At 35.9% G+C, this 27,726-nt stretch overlaps 1 protein-coding gene across 5 annotated transcripts in view; it reads left to right on the plus strand.

Annotated features, from left to right (window-relative positions):
* Window positions 1-27,726, plus strand: part of DENND6A (DENN domain containing 6A) — a 74,095-nt gene that overhangs the window by 32,430 nt on the left and 13,939 nt on the right. For 2 of the 5 annotated variants that reach the window (XR_011563139.1, XM_070777195.1), the window contains exons 10-19: window positions 1,183-1,305; window positions 1,813-1,908; window positions 4,165-4,259; window positions 8,750-8,815; window positions 8,903-8,967; window positions 9,540-9,629; window positions 11,517-11,570; window positions 11,677-11,786; window positions 11,993-12,095; window positions 13,474-13,548. Coding sequence is in view for 4 of the 5 variants with exons in the window: in XM_070777195.1 (XP_070633296.1) it covers window positions 1,183-1,305; window positions 1,813-1,908; window positions 4,165-4,259; window positions 8,750-8,815; window positions 8,903-8,967; window positions 9,540-9,629; window positions 11,517-11,570; window positions 11,677-11,786; window positions 11,993-12,095; window positions 13,474-13,548 (877 nt within the window). In the remaining variant the exon portion in view is untranslated. Of the gene's footprint in view, window positions 1-1,182; window positions 1,306-1,812; window positions 1,909-4,164; window positions 4,260-8,749; window positions 8,816-8,902; window positions 8,968-9,539; window positions 9,630-11,516; window positions 11,571-11,676; window positions 11,787-11,992; window positions 12,096-13,473; window positions 13,549-13,960; window positions 16,618-27,726 lie in introns of those variants that run through there. The other 3 variants (XM_070777198.1, XM_070777196.1, XM_070777194.1) reach the window with 3 other exon arrangements.

Here is a 27,726-nt window from a genome sequence, read left to right on the forward strand (position 1 = left end):
CTTTCATGCCCTGACATTCTTGTGGATTACAGGACAGTTATTTTACAGGAAGTCCCTCAGCTTAGGTTTGTCTGGGGTTTACCTGTGATTAGATTCAGGCTCTCTATCTTTGGTCGGGAGATAACCAAAACTTGCCTTCTTACTGATAATGCTCACTTTGATCATTTCATTAGTTTGGCGTTCCCCAGCCTTCTCTATCGATATTTTCCCTTTTGTATTGTTTTTATTTTTGTGGTTTTTTTTTTTTTGCTCTTCCTTACATATCTTTTCTTGCCTTTGAGTAGTTAAAATTAACTTTCCCTAACTTCCAGCTCACAAATTTGTTTCATATTTTTATACTTAAAAGTTACTTGTTTTTTTGTTTTCTTTCTTTTTCTTTGTTGTGTGTATATGTTTTCAACTAGGTAGATCAGTTGTGATTTTTATAAATAGATAAGTAGTTTTCCTCTAATCTACTAGGAAAAATTTTGACCTGGCTAGGAGGAGATGTAACTTAGGCTAGGTAATGTACCAGAGTTTTGTTCCTATATGCTTCTGTCTAATTCCAGGGCTACTATAAAAATGTGCAGCATTTCTGTAGGGAGAGGATCTTCCTAGGAAATCATTCTGTTGTTTGGCATTAGAACCCCACTCCATTGTGATTTCTTTTCATCCATCCTTTAATGATGAAAGCATTAACATTGAAATTAAGTACATCTAGTAAATATCCTTTAGAAAATTAATTTTTTCTTGTTTCCTTCAACATACTTAAGAAATTCAAATGTAACAAAGCAGTATTGATAAACTAGATGTACCATCAGTTCAGTTCGTACCGTATGGTATAGTAATTTAATAATTATCTTGTATGCTTTTATTGTTAGCCATTCTGTGTGTCAGTATATTACATTAATATTGTAAATATTTACATTAAATTTTGTAAAATTAAATTTTACATTAAATTTTATATTTATTTTACATTTAATTTTGTAAAAATTGGAATAAAATCACTATATATTTTATGTGGATAAAAGGAACTTATATCTCTATGCATCACCATATTCTGTATAAATGGATTTGTATATCAGTTCAAGGTATATATAGCTATAAGAATTGTATCAATATGAAGTTTTTAGAATCACTATATAGGAACTTAAACCTTGAATGGATAAGTAAGACTGTCTCTTCTGTGTAAACACCTTCCAGGTGTTTCTGCCCAGTTTTCCTTCATAGTCAGATGCTTTGGGAGCTGGTGCTGTTGGGTGAGCCCCTTGTGGTCATGGCACCGTCACCATCAGAGTCTTCAGAGACTGTATTGGCACTTGTTAAGTGAGTATATTTGGTTCCTGGTGGTGATAGTTACAACACTTTACCATCTGTGATTGTTTGCACATTCATTGCATCGATCTACACAATAACCCTGTGAGAAGGTAGTACTCATTATAGCACCATTTATTGATGAGAAAATTAATTCAGGCTCCATTAGGGCTGGAACCATGTTTTGTTTTTTTTCTGAATAATAGGCATGCTCATACACTCACATAAAGTTGGCACCTGATAGATACCAGTAGTGCGAACAGTCAGTGTCTAGTAAAACGCATGTAGTTAGTGAATGACAGAGTCAGAGTTTCACCCAAACTTCTCTTAAATCCAGTGTGTTTTCTGTATTTTAGCCACTCGGTAATTACATATCGCCATTGTCCTGAAACAAGCTTACCATTTATTGAAACAGATAATGATCTCAGTGGGGTAAACTCTGTGTATAGAGGTTTTATAGTTACTGTGTAGGGCCTTTAATTTCTGTCCTTTGTTTCACATGTGTTTCTTGCCTCACAGCTGTATTTCTCCATTAAAGTACTTCAGTGATTTCCGACCTTATTTCACTATTCATGATAGTGAATTCAAAGAATATACTACCCGTACTCAAGCCCCGTGAGTAAACAAAATAACTTTTATTGACTAAATATTAACCTTTTTTTTTTTTTTTTTTTTAAATTTATATTTAGTATATTTATTTTATTTTATTTTTTTTCTCTAATTTTATTTTATTTTTTAAACTTTACATAATTGTATTAGTTTTGCCAAATATCAAAATGAATCCGCCACAGGTATACATGTGCTCCCCATCCCGAACCCTCCTCCCTCCTCCCTCCCCATACCATCCCTCTGGGCCGTCCCAGTGCACCAGCCCCCAGCATCCAGCATCATGCATAACCAAAGCATTTAGAATTATTTTTGGTAATAATTTAAAAGTTTAAAATTTGAACTTATTGCGAGATTGATTTTGTAAAGGTACTTTTGAGGAGCAGCTGGTAATAATTTCACATTTCAAGAGTCAGTATCTTATTTTCTGTAAATGATCTGCTTTACCTGTGGAAGCCATAATTGTTATTAATAGCTAGCTACCCAACTGTAGTTTTAGTTCTCTTTGTTCTTTGCTTCATGACCTCTTACAGTATCAGTTATCTTTTCTTGCTCTGTAACTTCCTTTTCCTTCCCCTTCCTCATTGAATCACCATACAAACATATAAAAATTCTTCTCAGTCTATAAAAGGGGAAAAAAAAATATCTTGCCTTTCCCTCTTAGCTCTTGCTCTATTGCTCACCTTTTTTTCATAGCCTAGTTTCTAGAATAACAATAAAAATTTCCATTTACTGTCTCCACTTCTTGGTTTCCTAGCTGCTTCTCAATTCATTGCAAGTTGATTTCTTCGTCTCTGCTGAAGTTGTTTTTGCTGAGGTTAAGAAGACCCTTCTCACTGCCTTGAACCTGTGGACACATTATTGCCCTGTTTTTTCCTGCCTTCCCTTTTCTCATGACATTGAATCCACTGACCTTGAAAACACTTTAATCTTTGATGCCATCTCACCTGACTGTCTGGTGGTGCACTCAGTCTTCTCTGCAGACTTCTCTTCCTCTGCCAACCCCTTAAATGTTGGTATTCTCCAGTATTGTGTTCTGGGTTCTGATTTCAGACCGATAATTCTTTCTGAACAGTCTTATCTGTACCCACGGTCTCTGTTAACCCCTACATAATGAGGACTGAAGTTTGTCTTCCTAGTTCAAATCTTTGCAAGGTCTCGACCTCTATCCAAGTTTTTGTTTTTGTTGTTTTTTACTGTGTTGCCACCTGGATATCTTAATGGCACCCAAAACTAAACATGTTCAAACTGATTTCTTTTTTGTCTCCTCATTTTTTCCCCTAGTTCCATGCCTCTTCCTATTTTCAGGAAGGAATGGTACTTCTTTTTACTTAGTTATCAAAAACCTGAATTGTCATAAATTTCTCCTTTTTAATATGCTCCACATAAAGTTTACCCAAATTCTGCCAGTTCAACATCCTAAAATATCTCTCATAAATTTGTTATCTTTTTCCAAAGCTCTTTTCCTAGTCTTACTATTTCTAGTCTGTTTCATATCTGCTGTTTCTTTTCCCCAAACTTCTTCCCCTTTTTGTAGAGCATTTTCCAAATCCCCCACCCAAGTGATCTTTCTAGTAAGTACATTTTTATTTATGTAACATTCCTCTATTTGGTTCTCCAGTAGCTTCTGTTTGCCTACAAGATAACATCTAAATTTCCTAGCATGTAAAGTTGGTACTTAGTGATCTGGCTAGCATCTGCCCATCTGCTTTCATTTCAGACTGTTCACGCTTCCGGCTTTGTGCTTTAAGAGTGCTGAACTATATGTAGTTTTACAAGTAGACCATGATCTCACTTCATGTCTTTGCACATACTGTTCATTCTCATGTATCACTTTTTTTTTATACCCTTGACAAAAAATTCCTGTCATAACTTATATACTATTATATATCAACTATACTTCAAAACAAAACTCCTATTCATCTTTCATATCTCTGTACACATGTCATTGTTTCAGTGAATCTGTCCTTTAGTCCGCTGGCAGACATAGTTTCTCCTTTGTAATTCTTGTACATTTTATATCACCTTCACTATATTCTAATTTCTGATGTTATAATTGGGTATGTATACCCTTTTTCCTGTGTGGTTTAAGAAAGACCGTGTCTTTTCATCTTTATATACCTCATGCCAAAAATAGTGCCTGGCATGTAGTTGGTACATAGTACCAGTGAAGGAAAAGATTATCTATTGTTCACTCAAAATAAATTGTAAACTGATGGGACATGCGTTTTTTGGTGACTTTGGCTTTGTTCTGTTTTTATGTAGGCCCTCAGTCATATTAGGAGTGACCAACCCTTTTTTCGCAAAAACACTCCAGCACTGGCCACACATTATTCGAATAGGAGACCTTAAACCTGCAGGTAAAGTTCTTGGTGTTCTTGTTTTAGTGTGTAATGTGGATGAGCAGGTTTGTTTCTTCCTGTTTGTTTTCATTGCTTGGTTACTTTTTAGTTATGTTGATGGCAAACTTCTTTGAGACAACTGGAATAAAACCTTTAAAGGAGAGCATGACTTCCAGTTAAAATATACAGGTTCTTAAATGTGTAAGCCGTCATGTCCTCCTACCAAAAATGCACCTACAGTGTTATATGAATTATAACAAAATGAAACCTCAAAAATTTGAGCTACTTTTTATATATATATTAATATAAGCCCAATTAAACAAGATTTTCCCAACAGTGCTTGAATAAAACCTTAAAGAAAGTTCAGGTTACTCAGTTTAACACAAAATTCTCAACTAGGAATTGAAAACAAGAATTAAACATTTTTGTGGTACTGATACTGATTAAAGAAGTGGCCACAGGCTGTGCTTTCACTGAAAAAAAAAAAAAGACATGTAGTACCTTTCTGTGGGCTTCGCTTGTAGGTCCATCAATAAAGAATCTGCCTGCAATGCAGGAGACCGGGATTTGATTCCTGGGTCAGGAAGATCCCCTGGTGAAGCCAATGGCAATCCACTCCAGCATTCTTGCCTGGAGAATCCCATGGACAGAGGAGCCTGGCGGGCTACAGTCCACGGGGTAGCAAGAGTCGGACACGACTGAGCGGCTAAACCACCACCACCTTTCCATGGTGCCTTTCCATTCATGTTTAATGAATGTTTATTAAATGAGTAAATAAATTCTAACCATTGGCAATTTTGTTAACCTAAATGACAGTTTAGTGGTACCTCTGACATTTTCTCACTGGACATTCTTGAATTTTCTATGCAAATAATTGAGATGTGAACTGTCCAAAATGTTCTTTTAATGATATTATGATATGTTACTTATTAAGACTTTTCTTTTGGTATTATGGGTATTATATTTAATACATTATTTATTTATTTTATAAAATATCCTTCCTGGAATATAAATAAATCTGATAGACATATTAGAGTCAGGAAATAACATTTTAAACCCTGTTATTTACAAATATTAGACTCAATCTTAGACTGAAATCCTTAGAAGCCTTAAGAAATAGGGGAAAGGGCAAAGGACTTTACCTTGACAGTCAGTTCTGTGTGACCTTTAAACCTTGGATTCTTTGTCTGCTGGGAGAATTAAACACAGTACTTAATTCATGGCACTCTGGAAATGTCAGTGTCATGATCCTTTGACATTTCATTAGTGTTCTGCCTGATAATTCAGAGCACAGCAGTGACCAGAGTCTTATCTATGAGAAGATATGGAAAGTTGGTTTTTATCATAATTTAATCTTGATATTTACTTTCTTATTTTAGTCCTATTAATCTATACCATTTGATTAATTGTAACATAGTAGACTACTGTTTCGGAGAAGGCAATGGCACCCCACTCCAGTACTCTTGCCTGGAAAATCCCATGGATGGAGGAGCCTGGTGGGCTGTGGTCCCTGGGGTCGCTAAGAGTCGGACACGACTGAGCGACTTCACTTTCACTTTTCACTTTCATGCTTTGGAGAAGGAAATGGCAACCCACTCCAGTGTTCTTGCCTGGAGAATCCCAGGGACGGCGGAGCCTGGTGGGCTGAGTCGGACACGACTGAAGTGACTTAGCAGCAGCAGCAGACTACTGTTTATTGTCCTTTTTCAATGAGAAAAGGCTATGTGTTGGGGATGTAAGTATTATTATTAGAAGCTTTTGAAAAGATCATTGGTAAAGTGGCATGAACTGATGAGCCTGCTTAACTTTTTAAGAAAATGCCAAACAGTTTTCTGCAGTGGCCCACCATTTTACATTCTTAACCAACAGTGTATGAGGGTTCCTATCTCTTCATGTCACATCCCTGCCAACATTTGATATTATCTCTTCCTTTTTTTCTTTCTAGTGGGTTTGAAATGATGGCTTTAATTTGCTTTTTCCTAGTGACTACTGATGTTGAGTATCTTTCCATCTACTTATTAGTCATCTGTATATCTTATTTGTGAAATGGTGGTTTAAATCTTTTGTCCATTTAAAAATTAGGTTCTTTGTCTTCTTTAGTTGTAAGAGGTCTTTATGTATTTTGGACACAGGTTTTTCTCAGATACATGATTTGCAGATTTTTTCTCACCGTATTTGACTTCTTGTTTTGTTTTCTCAATGATGTCTTTGGAAGTGCAAAAGTACTTAATTTTGATGAAGTCTAGTTTATCAGTTTTCTTTATTTCTTTTATGAATTGACCTTTGATGTTTATCTAAGAACTTATCTAAGAACTTGTGCCTAGCCTAAAATCACAAAGATTTTCTTCTATGTTTTCTTCTAAAAATGGTATTGTTAGCGCTTATATTTAGGAACCACTCCAAGTTAATTTTTATGTATGATGTGGGGTTCAGGGTATAACGTCATCTTTTTTTTGCACATTGATATCAAGTTGTCTTAGCATCATTTGTTGAAAAGACTGTTCTTTATCCATTGAATTGCATTGATACCTCTTTTTGAAAATTGATTGGCCATAAACATAAGGTTTATTTCTGGGCTCTTGTTTCTGTTTCATTGATCTTATTTTTATACCAGTATGTCTTGATTACTATAATTTTATAGTAAGTTTTGACATCAGGAGATATAAATCTTCCACCTTTCCTATTCTTTCTCAAAATAGTTTTGTCTCTTCTGGGTCTATTTTGGCTATTTGCATTTCCATATACATTTTAAGATAACCTTGTCAATTTCTGCGCATTGGGCAGAAAACAAAAAAGGTAACTGGAATTTTGATAGGAATATATTTGGTTACAACAGGGAATATGTAATCAACTTGGGGGAGAAGTGCCATCTTAAAGATACTGAGTTTTTCAGTCCAGAAACTTAGACTGTCTCTCTGTTGTTTAGATATTCTCTAATTTTTCTCAGCAACATTTTGTAGTTTTCAATATACAGGTGTAATTATGATGTTAGGTGTAGGTTTTTCATAGATGTCCTTCATCAAGTTGAGGAAGTGCCCTTCTGTTCCTACTCTGTTGAGAATGAGTATAATGAATTGGTGTTAAATGTTAAATGCTTTTTCTGTATCTGTGGAGATCATCATGTGGTTTTTGTCCTTTTTAATAAAGTATATTGAATTAATTGATTTTTTTAATGTGAAACTAACCTTACATTCCTTAAATAAATCCCATTTGGTATATAGTCCTTTATTATTATTATTATTATTGATACAAAGAAAAGTAAATACATTTTCCTGTTCTGTGGGTTGTCTTTTCACTCTCTTGATAGTATCCTTTGATGCACAAAACCTTTTAAACTGTGACGAAGTCCAGCTTGTCAGTATTTTCCTTCATTGTCTTTGGTTTTGATATCACATTCATGAAAATCCATTTATCTTTTAATTTAGGAGTACTGGGTATATTTCTTGGGATATTTTTCCTTTTTGCCCATTGATCTTGAGACCAAGACCACTGCAAATTTCTCCACAAGTTATAAAGCTTAACAGGTCTGCTTAGAATCCTGACTTTGAAAATTCAAGACTATCTAAGTGGATCAGTAAAACTGCAGAAAAAGGATGTTCTGTCCAATTAGCTGGGAGGGCATAGTGAAACTGAGATTTTGCTCCCCTGGGCCCAGAAGCTTGTAGCTTTATGAGAAATATATATGTGTGTGTGTGTGTATAGTTTTAATCCTGCAGAAAAATCATTCCTCCTGTTATAAAGGGATTACTGTACCTAGTTTTAATTCACCCAAATCCTATTAAATGAAGAAACATAATGCAAGGATAATGGTACTTAACAAGTATTCCTCAAAGAGAAAGTAATTCTACTACTGAATATTGGATCAAATTATAAACTGAATTTCTAACTAGAAATTGGGTTTGATGATTTCATGAAAGGTGAAACATTTCCCCTCAATGTAGAAGAGTCCACTTGTGGCTCAGATTGCGGTTGTGCCTTCCACTGTCGCCACCTGGTGGCAGTGTTTCTACACTGCAAAAGCAGAATTTGGGGCCGTACCAGGAAAAATAAAAATAAAAACAAACTTTGAATACTACAACTGCATATTAATTTAGGAGTTGCTTTCAATTCTGTTTACTCTTAAATGGTATTATGTTTGACATCATATTCAAAATGCTATTTTAGTCATGTTCCATATACTTAGCACAAAAGATTTTAAAGCTTGAGTGATGAAAAGGGAAATTTTAAAGTAATGATCAGTATTAATGAAATCAAATATCCATTTTATATAATTTACACAGGTTGTTTCTGTAATGTTGTTATAACCCAGTGTTGCTTTTATCCAGTTTCAAAGTACTAGAAATAAACTCTTAAATATCAATCGATGTTAACAAGAACACCTTAGCTGCAGCATCCCTGACTAATAAGTATTAAATAACAGCCAGTGGATTATCAGTCTTAGAACATTCCAGTTTTGTGATATGCAAAATTCAAATAACTACAAGAATCTTTATGATGTTTCCCTTCAGGTGAAATACCTAAGCAGGTTAAAGTGAAAAAACTGAAGAATCTAAAGACTCTGGATTCTAAACCTGGTATTGACTTTTACTAATTTTTAAATATATACTATATAGGTAAATGGGTCCTACTGCTTACCTTCTTTTCTTTTCTTTACTTCTTAGGAGTTTATACTTCTTATAAGCCATATCTAAATAGAGACGAAGATATCATAAAACAATTACAGAAGGTGATTACTTGCTCTTGTATTAATTTAAATGTTCTTACTCAGGTATGCAATATCCAGTAAGGTAATATGTGCTTTATGTGCAATCACGTGAAAAGAGGTCTCTCTTCTGAATGAATGCCTCATAAAAATCAGGAGACTAATGTAGCAGCAATTATGGGCTAGAAATATGGGGGCTTCAGCTACCAACTAGTGCCAGTCTTCCTGAAAACTTAGGAATTACAGTGAAAAAGTTATGGACTATACTATGAGGTAGCTTAGTACCTGACAATTGGGATAGTTAGCATTTTTTTGGAAAATACATAGTATTAATACAGCAAGTATGAAATAAAGATAGTCATTGTGAGTTAATATTTTAAAGGATGGGATGAATATCTTATATTCTGTTCTAAGGATTTTTTAATAGGATATTGCATAGTGAATTTCACATTAAATTACTTCAAGATGAAGTTCTAGGTTTTTTTTACATCAAATAAAAGTCCATAAATTTTTATATCAGCTAAGCTTCTATAATCATTCATTATTTTCTATTCTCTGACACTAGAGTCTAGGTTCTCATTTTTCCCTCTTTTAAGGGTGTTCAACAGAAGCGTCCTTCTGAAGCTCAAAGTGTTATCCTCCGACGCTATTTTTTGGAACTGACACAAAGCTTCATCATTCCATTAGTAAGTTAGCATATGTATTTGCTTAATTTAATGACTTGTTGAAGAGCACATGATGTTTTTTCCATCCACCAAAACCTTATCTTAAATTGTTTTGGTTGCTTATGTGTGTAGTAGTTAAAATAGAGTTCTTTGCAAGACACCCAGACTCTTGGTTCTGGTAATTAATTGTGTAATTTTGATAAGTCACTTCCTCTCCTTGACTCTCAATTTCTTGATGTGTAAAATGTGGCTAATTATACTTTTGTTAAATACTTCTCAGGGTTGTGAATCTTAAAAGATAATCATTATGAAATGTTATATAATTACTGCATTTTGCAGCTTAAAATGTCCTACTGGAACTTCTTTCTCTGATATTATTTTCTTGAGCATAATTTGATATATCTGTTAGCATGTAGTTCTATGATGTAGTTCCTTATGTGTCCTGTTCATTATCTTTTCCTCAGTCTGTCATATAGTAGCACTCATTCAATAAATATTTATGAAATAAATGACTAGGTGATATGGTTATTCAGTGAAATTCAATGGAGCATCATGTTAAATTACTAAAAGATGCCTCACAGTATAAAGTAATAACATGATGTAGTCCTGGTCCGGAGACTGCATCAGAGAGAGACTCATATAGTTGCTAATGTAATCTGTCTAAGAATACTGTAGAAGGGAAACCTGGAAATCTTTGCTATTATACTTTGGGAAGAAATGTTCTCTCTGGGTCTACAGATGTCAGGTTATATTGTTCTATTTCAGTCTGCTTATTTAGGCAAGTGAACTTGACTGTAATGCTTAATTAAGAGCACGGGCTAAAATCAAGTAGACCTGAATTCAAGTTCAATTTGTATGAACTTGGGCAGGTTATTTAGCCTTTCAATGCTCAGTTTCCCAGTAATACCTACCACAAGGGATGGTTGCAAATATTAAAAGAGATCATGCATGTAAAATGCTGAGTAAACTTCCTGGCACACAGTTACTTGATAAGGTTAATTATTATCATTAAAAATAGATATTTCTGGAACTTCCCTGGGGGTCCACTGTAGTATAAGACTTCACCTTCCAGTGCAGGGAGTACAGGTTCAGTCCCTGATCCGGTAGCTAATACCCCACATGCCTCTTGGCCAAAAAGCTAAAACATAAAATAGAAGCAATATTGTAACAAATTCAATTAAGACTTAAAAAAAATAAAAAGATAATGAAAAGTAGTTTCTTGGATTATCTTAAATTTATTTAAATTTTTATTAAAAGTCTGACTTCTCAATTGAGTCTAAAGGTAGTGTATCTATTGAGAGGAGTGATGGTGTTGTTGATCTCCATTGAAAGAGCATATGATAAAAAACTAGGAAGCGTCCACTTTCTTTTTTTTTTTTAATATTTATTCTTGGGTCTTCCCTGGTGGTCCAGTGGTTAAAAATCCACCTTGCAATGCGGGGGACACTGGTTCGATTTCTGGTCTGGGAAGATCCTACGTGCTGCAGGGCTGCTACGCCCATGCTCTGGAGCCTGAGAACCACAACTGCTGAAGCCCACGTGCTCTAGAGCTTGTGCTCTGCAACAAGAGAAGCCACCACAATGAAGAGCCTGCACATCACAGCTGGAGAAAGTCCACACACAGCAAGGAAGCCAAAATTAAATAAAATGTTTAAAATACTCATTTGTTTATTTGGCAGCGTCTTGCGTTGCATTCAGGATCTTTAGTTGCAGCATGTGGGATCTAGTTCCCTGATTAGGTTAGGGATTGAACCCGGGTCCCCTGCACTGGGAGTGCGGAGTCTTAGCCACTGGACCACCATGGAAGTCCCATGCCCACTTTTTTTAAGTAGGTCAGTTTAAACATTTTTGAAGACATCTCTGGGCAAGAAAAGCTAACCTTGACTAACTTTTTTTCCTTGGACTTAGGAAAGATATGTGGCGAGCTTGATGCCTTTGCAGAAAAGCATTTCTCCATGGAAGGTATAACTATATTCCATTAAATTCCTATATCAGTTCTCTAACTACAATTAACTTCTGTGACTATATCCATTTTTAATATTTAAATTCAGTATGTCTTGTTTTCTAGAGTCCACCCCAGTTAAGACAGTTTCTTCCAGAAGAATTTATGAAAACACTTGAGAAAACAGGACCTCAGCTGACCTCTAGAATAAAGGGTGACTGGATTGGACTTTACCGGTTAGTGCCCCCCCGCTTTTTTTTTTTTCTATTTCATCCATCTCTAGATCTTTATTTAAAAATGAAACAAAAAACTGGACTTAAGTATATTCTTTAAAAAAGAATTCATTGTTTCATGTGGTTTTCCTAGCTATAGGTAGAAAAGGTATTGAGGAAAGGAAGTTAAGTCATATCAAACTTTGTTTTTTTTTAATTTATTTTTATAGGCATTTTCTAAAATCTCCAAATTTTGATGGTTGGTTCAAGACCCGGAGGAAGGAAATGACCCAGAAACTGGAGGCACTCCATCTAGAAGCTCTTTGTGAAGAGGTTAGAAAACAGCGTGTTTGTGTGATGGTTAACAGCTATTGAAGATAACTCCATAGGGACTGGAATGTTCTATTTTTATCCACTACTTTATAAATAGTAATAGCTAACTGTTCTAGATCATGTGTGATGTGCCGGGACTGTGCAGATGCTCGAAGTGGATAAAGTCTTTTACTCTTCACAGTTCACTGAAGTTGGTATGTTATGATCTGCTTTAGGGTACATTTGAGGATTACAAATTAAGTGATTTGCTTCAGATCACATCACTGCTAAGTAGTGAAACCAGCAGTGTGCTCGAGCCCGCTTGCACTGGCTCACAAGAGCTACTTGTGTGCATCTTTTCCTAGTTCTGTATTCAGGGATCTCAGAATGGTAGCTTGAAATCAGGTACAGAGGAACACTTACACCACAGAAACTGGCAAAGCTACAAGCTAAGAGACTTTTCCTGGAGAACCGGTTGTTAAATAGCATACCACTGGATGAAGTTTGGATTCAAATCCAAGCAGTCTAACTTGATATCTTTTCCACCATGCCTTATTCACCTTTCCTAGTTATTATTAATACATTTTTTCCTGTATTTGGACTTTTCCACATTCTATAAATTGTCAGAAGACTATTTTAAGTTAAGCTACTTTTAAAAATATAAAGGATAGAGACTTCCCAGATGGTCCAGTAGTTAAAAATTCGCCTTGCAGTGCAGGGGACATGGGTTTGATTCCTGGTCATGGAACTAAGATCCCACATGCTGCAGAGCAACTGAGCCTGTGCTCCACAAGTGCCCTGCAATAAAAGATCCTACAGACAAATAAAATAAATTTTTGTTAAATATACAAAGGATAGTCTCAAAGTGTGTTTAGCTTGAGGTGGGTTAACCTCAGTTTTAACTTTCTAATCATAAACTCCCAGTGACTTTCAGAAAAAGAATACCATGAAGATAACCACAGATAAGCCCAGGAAGAGATTATTTGAAGATACGAAGTTTATATCCAGGAATATATTCATATTCACAATTATCTTAATGTTAGTTCATGTTCCTTATAAATTACTCACTACTTACGGGTGGGGGTTAGTATTGTATCTTAAGTTCCAAATTTGTTTTTCTTGATTGATCTAAAAGGAGCACTTCAGAAAGGAATTTCTTACATTTCTTACATAATATTTTACTTCCAAATATTAGACAGTCATTCTGGCTAACATCAAAAAGTATCTGATTCTCACTGTCTCACTGTCTCATGTACAGAATTATTCTTAAACTGTAATGCTGTGTCTGGGTTAAAACCCTGTTCTTGTCCTTCCTTTCCAGTAGTTTTGCCTATTAAAAGAGCATGATTTCGATATTATTTTGATTATTTATTCATTTGGGATTTGTTTATTCTTCTAGGACTTACTTCTCTGGACCCAGAAACACACAGAAGTAGAAACAGTGGACCTTGTATTGAAGCTAAAAAATAAGCTGGTATGTAGCCAAAACGGCCAAAGATCCATAGGGTTATTTTGCTCTCATTTGAGGTGGTAGTCTGTGATGTATCACAGAAGTAAATTTTTAAATGAGAGGACCTGTGATTGGTCGGTTGATTATGATCTACTTGAGTGACAAGTATTTTCAGTCCAGTGACGGTTGATGGTCACTGGACTGAAAATACTTGTCACTCAAGTAGATCATAATGAAGCCATATATATATATATATATATTTATTTTTTTTTTTTAGTTATTTACATGGAGTCTAATGAGCTTTACCGAAAACATTCTGACATGTTTAATACCACATGGTCTGTGCTGGTATTATCTATGTTAGTATTACATAGAAGTTTTTTTTTTAACTCAACAATCATACTGTTAATGTGTCATGTTCTTTGCTTTTTTTAAGAATGCTATGCTATGCTAAGTCGCTTCAGTCGTGTCCAACTCTGTGCGACCCCATAGACGGCAGCCCACCAGGCTCCGCCGTCCCTGGGATTCTCCAGGCAAGAACACTGGAGTGGGTTGCCATTTCCTTCTCCAATGCATGAAAGAGAAAAGTGAAAGTGAAGTCGCTCAGTTGTGTCCGACTCTTAGCGACCCCATGGACTGCAGCCCACCAGGCTCCTCCGTCCATGGGATTTTCCAGGCAAGAGTACTGGAGTGGGGTGCCATAGCTTCTGTTAATTCTGGTCTCAGTCTGAAGTTTTCAAATCTTTGACCATTAATCAAATCTTTGTCTGTTTATTTAGAGAATATACTGTGTTAATCCAGACACAAAAGATAACTTAAATGCTTCCCAAATGTTCCTTATATAGTTACAGGCTGACCGAGAGCATTTACCTGTGAAACCTGACACTATGGAAAAGTTACGGACACACATAGATGCAATTATCTTAGCATTACCAGAGGACCTGCAAGGCATATTGCTCAAAACAAGCATGACATGATATTTGCCAAGATTTTCCAGCCAAAAGGATTGTACACCATGAAGCATACTGACATTTCAACCAGATGCACAAGCTGTCTCGGAGTGGAAAATAGCGGTGAATGCTCGCTACAGGGTTGAAAGACTATACTGTATAAACAGACATTTTTAGTGCATTATTTTTAAAAACAGATATCTGTGGTGGTTCCACTTTAATACTGAAACACCGAAAGGCATTTCTATATTTTTAATCATGTTCTAAAGTGCTCTTATGAGAGACCTGTGGGGCCATCAGTTTAAGTGATTCCAAACTGCAGTGCTGGCATTGCAGGTATTTTTTTAAATTGGTGCTTCTTTGCCCAATCATGTTAAAACTCAGGGGGATATAAAAATAACATTCACACTGGCTGTCTTCTTAAGAAGAAGGAAAAGACTGAACTGTCAGACTGTAGTTAGAAGTGATTAATGCTTTTGTAGTGCCTTCCGTGGTCCTACATGTTTCACAGAAGCCCAGCTGCTAGTCTTGAAGCTTTTTCTTAACTTTATTATAATATGTAGTTTTTTATAAGGCGTTTTTGAGTAATCATTGCTTAAAAATATATTTTTTGCCTCCTATTGTGTTTATTATTAGTGGCATTGGTGTTTTTTTAAACTGTCATATAGGTTTCATTTCATTATTTTCTATACCATTTTCAAATTTAATCTTAGTTTCACTGAAGAGAAGAAGGCATCTAATATTAATTATGGAAAAGTTTATTTCCTCTTATCCTTTACTAATTGAGCCTGAGTTAATTGGCTTGGATGTCTTTCAAAGACATTCTAATTACAAACCTCATAATCAGCTATTTTTATAAACTGAACTGTTCCTTTTTTAAAGGCATTTTTATACCTTTTGTGTGATAGTCATTTGAGTGATTCTAAGATTGATTTTTAGCATTATTTGTTTGGTAGGGTTTCCCCGCCCCCCCAAATTAATATTTCTCAGATTACTTTCCCTGCTGTTGACATGGGAACTTTTGCCTGAATCACTGTTGTATCTAAGCTAGTTTTGTTGTTGTTTTTGTTTGCTTCTGTTTTGTTTACAGTGTACTACCTTGCCAAAAATAGAAGATTGTGGTTTGGTAGAATAAGGATCTTTCCGTTGGTGTTTGAATAGGAGTGTCCTGAAGAAGCCACTATTTAAAATAGGCATCCATGACATAGCACATATGTGAATTACCCTTTACATATCCAAATTTGGTTGTAGGTTGTAGAAGAAATGGCTTCAGGAGCTATCTCTTAGTCTCTATTAATATAACTCTTAAGGGCACTCCCAGCCTAAGAATGGGTCCTTGGTGTATGTAACTGTGGTCTTCTATCCAAATGTGCCCTTTTCTCATGGATGTAGGTCTCTTGAAGCATACCTCAAAGTCATGGAAAGAATACTGCATTTGAAAGAAGTCATTTGCCTTGGATCACATGAGTTATTTTGTGAAGCAACAGTTGTCCTCATGGAAAAGGGGCAGCAACTTTTATATGCTAAAGTATTTAATATCTTCCTGGGAAACCTTATTTAGATATAAATGGTCATCTTATTATTTTTCAAAAAGGCATATTTTAATAATCCTACAATTTATATGCAGTTTGTGACCAGAGTTTGAAAGTGGTTAGTGTCACATCAAGGATCTTTTAAATTATACCACTACAGGATGTATCATTTCAAGTTTATTTTGCACAGCTAAAGAGTAGCAAAGGATGCCAGTTAGCATAATAATTGTATCTACATATTTACTATACTTAACAGAAAACCTAACACATACTGAAAACCATATCTTACTTACCGGGTTTATCTATTAATTTCAAATTATGTACTTGTAAAAATAACTTAAAACTGCATTGGGAACCTGACAAAGACTGAGTGATAACTTAATTTTTTGTGTGATTTTTAAAGTTGTCTTTTTTTTTTTTTTTCTGAAGAGACCTTGTTAAGATCTAAAACCTGCCATTTAATGTTTATCTTCACCTCACCAGCGTCAGAAGGAATCACTGCTTTCAGGGTGTTGTGTAATGCCTGTTGCCTTCTGCTTTCAGTGAAAGGGGTTTTGAGAAGGCATTTATGGTCATTACTGAAAACCTAATTAAAGGCCTTGGATTTTAAAGCTGTTGGATATTTTGTATTATTTCTGAGTAAGATTGGAATGCTTGAAAAAAATGCAGGGTAAATGGAACTTTTGCATTATGGGATTCCTTTTAGTTTCTAACTTATTTTTCTGAATTCAAATGAAAACCTTTTTCTGCTTACTTTATTATGAACAGGTGAATGCTCCATTTTATTAACAGATCACAGAATTAAGTGATTTCATATCTTTCCTACTAGTGTATTGATTTTTGTGAAGTGTTCTGATGAAAAAAATTTTAGCTTAATAATCTAGGTATTGTTAGATTCTCCATTTTCTGCCTTTTCTTTTTTTAACCTTAAATCTCAAATTTCATTTCTTTCTCTTTTTTGCAAGTAGCTAGTAAATAATACTATTCTTTGGATTTTATTTTTTAATAAAATATATTAGATGTTCCTCCTTCTTGAAGTTACTAGGTAACATCCTTCAAAGTAGACTATAAAATATGTTGGTATATTTAAAAGAAATGCCCGTTGAAATGTGTCCTTTTTTTCTCATTTGCTCATAACTTACCTCACTTGTTTTTATACACCTGAATTTTACTTTCTTCAAGCATAACTTTAGGGGAAAAAATTTAACTAACTTTCTAATATTAGTCATTTAAAAACAGATAGTTCAAGAAGAAAAACCCTGTTAATTCATAGTAATGACTAAATTATCACAAATAATTTAGCTCTTCACATATGCTACCTACAACTTGGTTCAATTATGGTATTTATTATAATATCAATAGAAATTAGCATTTGTTAATAGAGCTCCAAGAATTTTTTTTATTCTTTTTGTTTGTTTGAAATAGAGTTTGACACAAGATACAGAATCATGATTCCTAAAATTTATCCTGCATCTAACTAGTTTTTAGTAAGATAAGCTTAAGGTTGATGGTTGACTAAATGAAATAAGTTTATGACTTTTATTTTGCAGTTATAATACTGCCTGTCTAATGAGGCACAAATGAGAAAAAAAAAAAGATGGCAGTACAATTCTGCTATATCTTAGTCTTTTGTGTTATTTCTGGACTTTTGAACACCAGCCTTTCTCTTACCCATTAGTTGAAAACCATGCTGCTATGCCTTTCTTCAAATTAAGATTAATGTTGTCTAATTATCTTAGGTCTCATTCCATTTTGCTAGTGTCATCACTAGGCTTGGGTTCTTTTGTTTATTTTTTTTAATTACTTTTTATTGGAGGGTAGTTGATTTACAATATTGTGTTAGTTTCCGCTGTACAGCAAAGTGTATTAGTTATACATATATACATATCCACTCTTTTACAAATTGTTTTCCTATATAGGGCATTACAGAATATTGAGTAGCGTTCCCTGTGCTGTACAGTAGGTTCTTATTGGTTATCTGTTTTATATATAGTATTGTGTATATTCAATCCCAGTCTCCCAATTCATCCCTCCCCTCCCCTTTCTCCTTTAGTAACCGCAAGTTTGTTTCTTATATCTGTGACTCTATTTCTGTTTTGTAAATAAGTTCCTTTGTACCATTTTTTTTTAAATTCCATATTTAAGTGATATCATATGATATTTGTCTTTTGCTCACTCAGTATGACAGTTTCTAGGTCCATCCATGTTGCTGCAAACGGCATTATATCATTCATTTTTATGGCTGAGTAATATTCCAGTAATCCTTCAAAGAAGGTATGTACCACATCTTCTTTATGCATTCATCCATCAGTGGACATTTAGGTTGCTTCCATATCCTGGCTATTTTAAATAATGCTGTAATGGCTCTTGGGGTCCATGTATCTTTCAGAATTACAGTTCTCTCTGGGTATATGCCCAGGCATTGTATTGCAGGATCATATGGTAGCTGTATTTCTAGTGTAAGAAAGCTCCATACTGTTCTCCATAGTGGTTGTATCAATTTACATTCTACCAACCGTGTAGGAGAGTTCCCTTTTCTCCACACCCTCTTCAGAATTTATTGTTTGTAGACTTTTTGATGATGGCCATTCTGACCAGTGTGAAGTGATAGCTCATTATAATTTTGATTTGCATTTCTCTAATAATTAGTGATGTTGAACATCTTTACATGTGCTTTTTGGGCCATCTCTATGTCTTTGGACAAATGTCTACTTAGGTCATCTACCGATTTTTTGATTCGGTTGTTTGCTTTTTTGATAGTGAGCTGCGTGAGCCGTTTGTGTATTTTGGAGATTAATCCCTTGTCAGTTGCTTCTTTGCAAATATTTTCTCCCGTTCTGTGGGTTGTCTTTTCATTTTGTTTATGATTTCCTTTGCTGTACAAAAGCTCTTAAATTTAATTAAGTCTCATTTATTTATTTTTTTAACCTTCATTACTCTAGGAGGTGGATTAAAAAGAATCTTGCTGTGATTTACATCAGATATTTTCCTATCTTTAATCCATTATGAGTTTATTTTTCTGTGTGACGTTAGAGATTGTTCTAATTTCATTCTTTCACATGTAACTGTCTGGTTTCCCCAGCACCACTTACTGAAGAAGACTGTCTTTTCTTCATTGTATGTTCTTGTCTTAGTCATCATACCATTTCTGCTTAGCCATTAGAAAGCTAAACATCATGAGTCCCTTATCTTTTTTACTGTTTCTTATATTTTTCCATATCCACCAGGATGAATACTTTGTAGTATAAATTGCTTCTATATTTAGATGCTTTTGAAAAATAGTAACTTTATATTCTGGAGTTACCATACTTTCTATTAAGTGAGTGAAGGAAGCTATTGAAATGATTGATTTTTTTGGTATTAATTTTTATTGGAGTATAGTGCTTTACAATGTTGTTAGTTTCTACTGTACAGCATAGTGAATCAGCTGCACATATACAAATATCCTGTTTTTTGGATTTCCTTCCCATCTGGGTCACAGCATAGTATTAAGTAGAGTTTCCTGTGCTATATGGTAGGTTTTCATTAGTTACCTATGAAATGATTGATTTTGATTGAACAAAATGGGTAAGTATTTTACAGCCAAAGGCTCTGGTGATAGAACCCAGAAAAAAAATTTTTAAACAGCTTTATTGAGGTATAATTGATGTACAATAAACTAAACACAGTGTACAATTTGATGTTTTGACATTTGAATACACCCATAGAACCATCAGCACAGTCATGATGGGAACATATCTGTTCACCCCCACCTCAGATTTCCTTATGCTTCTTTGCACTCCATCCTGTCTCCCTTCCCAATCACTGATCTGTGTTCTGTCACTGTAGATTGGTTTGTGTTTTCTAGCGTTTTACACATGGTATATACCTCTTTTTTTGATCTGGCTTTTTTTTCCCCTAACATCTTAAGATACTATTTATTTGTCTCCCCTCTGTTAAACCCTGAACCAGCCCCTTTCCCCAGGCTCACTGGGGATGTGTAGGAAAAGGATTATACAGGTCAGATTAGACATGGGAGAAAGAGAGGACTCCTTAGCATGTCCAAGAAGATGGAAAAGACTGTCACCAGGAAAAAGAAGTCCCATGGCCTCCCAGAATGGCATAGAAGAAGAGCTGTTGCATCAGGGAAGAGTTCCTGGAATAAGCAATGATGAGGCTCCCAAACAAAGTCCTAATCCCAGCCACCCCAACTGTGGCAGCCCCAGCCCCAGTATATTTGCCTGCTGTGTCAATGTCCCTAAAATGGCACTTCTTTGGAAGTTATGCCTAGGGATAAGTAAGGTCAAGGGCCCCGAGGCTGCCAAGCTGCTGAGGCTCTGATCTGTCAGCATCTTCAGCTGTTTGATCACTACTGCAGCCAGTGATCCACTTACAGGCACTCCTGACAAGGGAGGGGAGTGAGTGGCTGTGGCAGGAAAAGTGGCTCCCAGTGCGGAGAGTGATCTCACTTCCCTCTCATCATAATTGAGATTCACTCATATTGCATGTTTCAATAGGTGATTGTTTTGTTTTTATTGTTAAGTAGTATTCCATTTTATGACTGTAATACAAAATTCTTATCCACTCAGCTATTGATGGACATTTGGGTCCTTTCTAGTTTTTGTCTGTGAAAAGTTAAACTCCTGTGAACACTCACAGACAAGTCTTTGTATGGACATATATATCCTTTTCTCTTGGGTAAATACCTTGGAAGCTGAATCAATCGTGGATGCATGTTTAACTTTTCAAGAAATTGCCAAACTGTTTTCCAGAGTGGTTGTACTAATTTGTTTCCACCAACCGTATCTGAGAGTTCCAGTTTTTGCACATCCTACTCAACACCTGGTATGCCCAGCACTTTTAGATTTAGCAATTCTAATGACTTATACTGTTGTTTTATTGGGATTGTAAGTTTCATTTCCCTAAAGACCTGTGCTGTTGAACATCTTTCCATGTGCTTTCCATTAGTCATCTATATCTGTTCTTCGATAAAGTATCTGTTAACAATCTTTGCTCTTTTTGAAGACTGAGTTGTTTAATTTCTAGTGGTTGAATTTTGAGAGTTCTCTCAAAATTCTTGATAGAAGTTACTTTTCATATATGTGGCCTATAAAATTTTTCTACAGCTTTTGGCTTTTTTTTCATTTTCACAACAGTGTCTTTTGAAGAAGCAGAAATTTATGAATTTCTACACAAATTCCTGCTGGAATTTTGATGGGGATTATATTAAATCTCTGGGTAAATTCTTAATGTCCTCTGATCTATGGACAAAATACATGTCTCCATTTATTTGTGTCTTATCTAATTTCTTAGCAATGTTTTGTTGTTTTCAAGGTACAAATCTTTCACATCTCCTGTCAGACTTAACCATAAGCCTGTTGTATTTTTGATATTGTTGTAAATGATGTCATTTTATAAAATTCAATTTTTAACCTTTCCCTAAAAAGTCCCAGCTCAGAATTCTAACATATACTTGTATATTGATGTTATATCTCACAACCTTACTAAACTCGTTAATTCTAGTAGCTTTATTTTGGCATGGTCCATCATATTCTTTCTTCAAATTTTTATTTATTTTTGGTTGTGCTGGGTCTTCATTGCTGCACAGGCTTTTCTCTGGTTGCTGCGAGTGGGAGCTGCTCTCTAGGTGCGATGTGGGCTTGCTGCGGTGGTTTCTCGTTGCAGAGCGTGGGCTCTAGGACATGTGGGCTCAAGTTGCAGCTGCCAGGCTTCAGAGCACCGGCTCAATAGCTGTGGCACATGGGCTTAGTTGCTCTGAGGCATGTGGTATCTTCCCGGATCAGGGATCAAACCCATATCTCCAGCATTAGCAGGTGGATTCTTTACCATTGAACCACCATGGAAGCCCTCCATCATATTCTTAACATAGGAGATCACGCTGTCTGTGAATAAAGAATGCTTTACTTCACCTTTCCCATCTGGATGGCTTCTGTTTAGTATTCTTGCCTGACAGCACTGACTGGAACCTCCAGTAGAATGTTGAGTAATGTTTATGAGACTAGACATCTTTCTTATTCCTAATCTCAAAAGAAAGCATTCAGACTTTTATTATTAGGTGTGATATTAGCTGTAGGTTTTTTGTAGATGTGCTTTATGAAGTTGATGAAGTCTTCTGTTCCTAGTTTGCTGAATTTTTATCAGGAATGGACTTAAATGCTTTTTCTGAACTATCAAGGTGATCATATCATTTCATTTGGTTTTGTCTTCAGTTTGTGAATACGATTTATATGTTAACACAGAATGACTTTTGAATGTTAAACCAACTGTATTTCTGGGATTCAGCCCCAGTTGGCCTTGATATGTTATCCTCTTAATACAGTTTTGGATTTGATTTGCTAAATTTTTGTTTAAAGTTTTTGCATCTGTGTTCATGATGGGTATTGGATTATAGTCTTCTTGTAATGTCTGTCTGGTTTTGGTATCATGCCTTAGAATGAGTTGAGTTTGTGTCAAGATGGTATCATTTCTTCGTTAAAGGATGGTTTGTGAGAAGGTGTTTGCAGTTTCAATTTTTAAAAAATAGATACAAAGCTATTAACATTATCTATTTCTTCTTGAGTATGCACTGGTTTTCTGTGTCTTTCAAGAGCTGTGTCCTTTTCATCTAAGTGGTGGTATTTATGGGTGTAAAATTGTTCATAGTATTTCCTTGTTAGTCTTTTAATATCTGTAGAAACTGTAATGATGTAAACTTTCTCATTCCTGATATTGGAGGCTTATTAATTTTATTCATCTTCTGTAAAAGTCAATTTTGGTTATATTGATTTTCTCTGTTTTTCTGTTTTCCATTTCATTGATTCTTACTTTTGTCTTTCCTCTCTTCTCCTTACTTTGGTTTTAATTTGCTCTTCTTTTTTTCAGTTTCTCAAAGTAGAAGCTGAGGTCACTGATTTGGGACCTTTTCTCTAACATAGGTTTTTAGTGCTATACATTTTCCCCTAAGTACTGCTTTAATGGCATCCCATAAATTCTGGTTATGTTCTGTATTTATGTTCATTCAGTTCAAAATACCTTATAATTTACTTTAGGACTTCCATGGGTTATTTAGAAGCATTATTATATTTCCTTTTTTAAAGAACTATTTATTTGGTTCTGCCAGGTCTTAGTTCTGGCACACAGAATCTTTTTCAGTTGTGACGTGTAAGTTCTTAGATGCGTCGTGTGGGATTTAGTTCCATTAACAGGGATGATGGAACCTGGGCCCCCTGCATTCGGAGCATGGAGTCTTAGCAACTGGACCATCAGGAAGGCCTATGTGTGTTATTTCCTTTATTTACATATTTATAAATCTTTTGAAAATCTCTTTCTTCTTTGTTTCAAATGTCATTTAATGTGGTCTGAGAATATACTTGGTATGATCTGAAAATTTAAGGTTTGTTTTATGGCCCAGAATACAGTTTATCTTTGTAAATGTTCCGGGTACACTTGAGAACAATGTGTATGTTGCTCTTCTTGGGTGGAGTGTTATATAAATGTCAGTTAGGTCAAGTCTGTTGATAGTGTAGTTCATGTTGTTGATTTTCTGCCTTCTTGTTCTGTCAATTATTAAGAGAAGGCTATAGAAAGATCTTGATCAAATTGTTAGATTTGTGTATACTCTGCTCACATGTCTAGTCTGATATTAATAGAATTCCAGGTTTCTTGTGACTAATGTTAGCATGATATATCTTTTCCATACTTTTAACCTACCTGTGTTTTTATATTTAAAATACTTTTGTAGGTAAATATAGCTCTTGGTTTTTTTTTCCTGGCCATGTTGCACACCTTGTGGAATCTTAGTTACCTGACCAGGGATTAAACCTGGGGCACCTGTAGTGAAAGCACCAGGTCCTAAACACTGAACTGCCAGAGAATTCCCTAGTTCTTGCTCTTTCATCCAATTTCACAAATTTTATTTTTTTAGTTGGTATAATTATAGCATTTACAATTACTAATTATTGCTATGGTTACATTTGAATCTGTTATCTTGCTATTTGTTTTCTATTTGTCTTATCTGCTCTTGTTCTCCTTTTTTTCTTCTTTTGAATTACTGGACTACTTATTACCTCATTTTATCTTTTTTGTGTGATTATTAGATATAACTCTTTTTATTTTTATTTCAGTGTAGTTACTTTAAGATTTATACTATTGGGGCTTCCCTGGTGGTCCAGTGGTCAAGAATGTGCCTGCCAATGCAGAGGTAATGGGTTTAATCAGTGGTCAGGGAAGATCCCACCTGTCTTGAAGCAACTAACTCCATGTGCCATAACTAATGAGCCTGTGCTCTAGAGCCCACGAGTCACAACTCCTGAGCCTGCAGGCTGCAACTGCTGAAGCCCGTGAGTCCTACAGCCCATGCTCTGCAACAAGAGAAGCCTCCACAATGAGAAGCTCCCACAACACAACGAAGAGGGGTCTCTACTTGCAGCAACTAGAGAAACCCTGAGCACAGCAACAAAGATCCTCTGCAAAGCCAAAAAAAAAAATTTTACAGTATGCATTTGTAACTTATGAGTCTCCCGTCAAGTGATATTACGCTACGTCACATATAGTATAAGAATATTGTAATAGTATACTTCTGTTTGGCTCTTCCAGCCTTTGTCATATTACTCTTCATGAATTTTATTTTTGTACATGTTACAAATACCCCAATACCTTATTGTTATTTTTTTTAAATAGTTCTTTTTTTTTTAAGTGTTAATAGTGAGACAAAACATTCTTATGTATATGCTGTTACACTTAACCTTTTCTGGTGCTCTTTATGCCTTGTGTAGATACTTATGGTATATATTTGTGTAGGCCTTTTTGTGTAGATATTTATGGTATCATTTTCCTTTTGCCTGAAGAACTTTCTTTAACATTCCTTGTAGTGCAGATTTATATCTGAAAATATATTTATTTTACCATCTTTTGTAATGATTTTTTTTTTGCTCGATACAGATTTCTAGGTTGTCCGTTTTTCCCTTCCATTATTTTAAAATGTTTCTCTACTGTCTTCCTGCTTGCATTATCTCCAGTGAGAAATATGTCATCTTTTAAATTTTTTAAAATTAATTAAAAAATTTTTGGCTGCACCATGTAGAATGTGGGATCTTAGTTCCCTGACCAGAAATCGAATCCCCACTCTCTACATTGGAAGCTCAGTCTTTTTCATTTATTTATTTATTTGGCTGCATCGGGTCTTCGTTGCTTTGTGTGGGCTTTCTCTTGTTGTGATAAGTGTGGGCTACTCTTTATTGCTGTGCACAGGCTTCTCATTGTGTTGGCTTTTCTTGTGGAGCACAGGCTCTAGGCACTCAGGCTTCAGTAGTTGCAGCTCACAAGCTCAGTAGCATAATTATTCCATAGCATATATAACCTTCCCAGACCAGGTATTGAACCCATGTCCCTGCATTGGCAGGCAGCTTCTTATCTACTGTACCACTAGAGAAGTCCTGGAAGCTCAGAGTCTTAATCAGTGGACTGCCAAGGATGTCCTGAGAAATATATCATCTTTATCTTTGTTTCTATGTAGTTAATAAGTCTTTTTCCTTGGCCGCTTTTGCTTTGATGTAGTTTTATTCAGATTTCTTATGCGGGGTCAATGGAACTTCCTGAATATGTGGTTTTATTTGTTGTTGTTCAGTCACTAAGCTGTGTCAGACTATTTTCAATCCCATGAACTGTAGTACGTCAGGCTTCTCTTTCCTTCACTGTCTGCTAGAGTTTGCTCAAATTCATGTCCATTGAGCAGCGATGCCATTCAACTGTCTCATCCTCTGTCGCCCCCTTTTCTTGTGCTCAATCCTTCCCAGCATCAGAGTCTTTTCCAGAGTTGGCTCTTCACATCAGGTGTCCAAAGTATTGGAGCATTGGCTTCAGCATCAGTCCTGCCAATGAATATTCAGGGTTGATTTCCTTTAGCATTGACTGGTTGGATCTCCTTGCTGTCCAAGGGATTCTCAAGTCTTTTCCAGCACTACAAGTCAAAAACATCAATTCTTTGGTGCTCAGTCTTCTCTGTTGTCCAACTATCATATCTGTGCATGACTGCTGGAAAAAGCATAGCTTTGACTAGACAGACCTTTGTCAGCAAAGTGATGTCTCTGCTTTTTAATATACTGTCTAGGTTTGTCATAGCTTTTCCTTCAAGGAGCAAGTGTCTTTTAATTTCTTGGCTGCAGTCACTATCCACAGTGATTTTGGAGCACAGTAAAATAAAATCTGTTACTGTTACTGTTTCCATTTTCCCCCCATCTGTTTGTTGAATGGTTTGCCTTGGAAGCAAACCGAGATCATTCTGTTGTTTTGATATTGCACCCAAGTACTGCATTTCGGACTCTTGTTGACTCTGAGTGCTACTCCATTTCTTCTAAGGGACTCTTGCCCACAGTACTAGATATAATGGTCATCTGAATTAAATTTGCCCATTTCTGTCCATTTTAGTTCATTGATTGCTATGAACTAAGATGTTGATGTTCACTCTTGCCATCTCCTGCTTGACCACATCCAATTTACCTTGATCCATGGACCTAACATTCCAGGTTCCTATGCAGTATTATTCTTTACAGCATCGGACTTTACTTTCACCAGTAGACGTATCCACAACCGAGAGTCATTTCTACTTTGGACCAGCCTCTTCCTTCTTTCTGGAGCTATTTCTCCACTCTTCCCTAGTAGCCTACTGGACACCTACCGACCTGGGGGGCTCATCTTATGGTGTCATCTTTTTGCCTTTTCATATTGTTCATGGGATTCTCGAGGCAAGAATACTGAAGTGGTTTGCCATTCCCTTCTCCAGTGAACTACATATTGTCAGAACTCTCCACCATGATCTGTCCATCTTGGGTGGCCCTACATAGCATGGCTCATGTGGTTTTATAGTTGTAATCAAATGTGGAAAGCTTTTGGCCACCATTTCTTCAAGTATTTTTTCTGTCCCTTCCCATCTTTCAGGAACTTCAGTTATTCATGTATTAGTCTGTTTGAGGTTCTCATAGTTCACTGATGCTTATGTTTTTGTTTTACTCTTCTTTCTCTGTGTTTCATTTTGGATACTTTCGTATTTCTATGCCTTTAAGTTAGTTTTCTCTTTTATATTGTCTGGCATCCGGGCCCGTCACTTCATGGTAAATAGATGGGGAAACAGTGGAAACAGTGGCTGACTTTCTTTTTCTGGGCTCCAAAATCACTGCAGATGGTGACTGCAGCCATGAAATTAAAAGACGCTTACTCCTTGGAAGGAAAGTTATGACCAACCTAGACAGCATATTAAAAAGAAGAGACATTACTTTGTCAACAGAGGTCTGTCTAGTCAAGGCTATGGTTTCTCCAGTGGTCATGTATGGATGTGAGAGTTGAGCACCGAAGAATTGATGCTTTTGAACTGTGGTGTTGGAGAAGACTCTTGAGAGTCCCTTGGACTGCAAGGAGATCCAGCCAGTCCATCCTAAAGGAGATCAGTCCTGGGTGTTCTTTGGAAGGACTGATGCTGAGGCTGAAACTCCCATACTTTGGCCACCTGATGTGAAGAGCTGACTCATTTGAAAAGGCCCTGATGCTGGGAAAGATTGAGGGCAGGAGGAAAAGGGGACGACAGAGGATGAGATGGTTGGATGGCATCACCGACTCAATGGACATGGGTTTGGGTGGACTCCGGGAGTTGGTGATGGACAGGGAGGCCTGGCGTGCTGCAGTTCATGGGGTCACAGAGAGTCAGACACAACTGAGCGACTGAACTGAACCTGCTGTTAACTCTATCT

The sequence above is a fragment of the Bos indicus genome, chromosome 22 (assembly GCF_029378745.1).
Source record: "Bos indicus isolate NIAB-ARS_2022 breed Sahiwal x Tharparkar chromosome 22, NIAB-ARS_B.indTharparkar_mat_pri_1.0, whole genome shotgun sequence".
NCBI lineage: Eukaryota > Metazoa > Chordata > Mammalia > Artiodactyla > Bovidae > Bos > Bos indicus.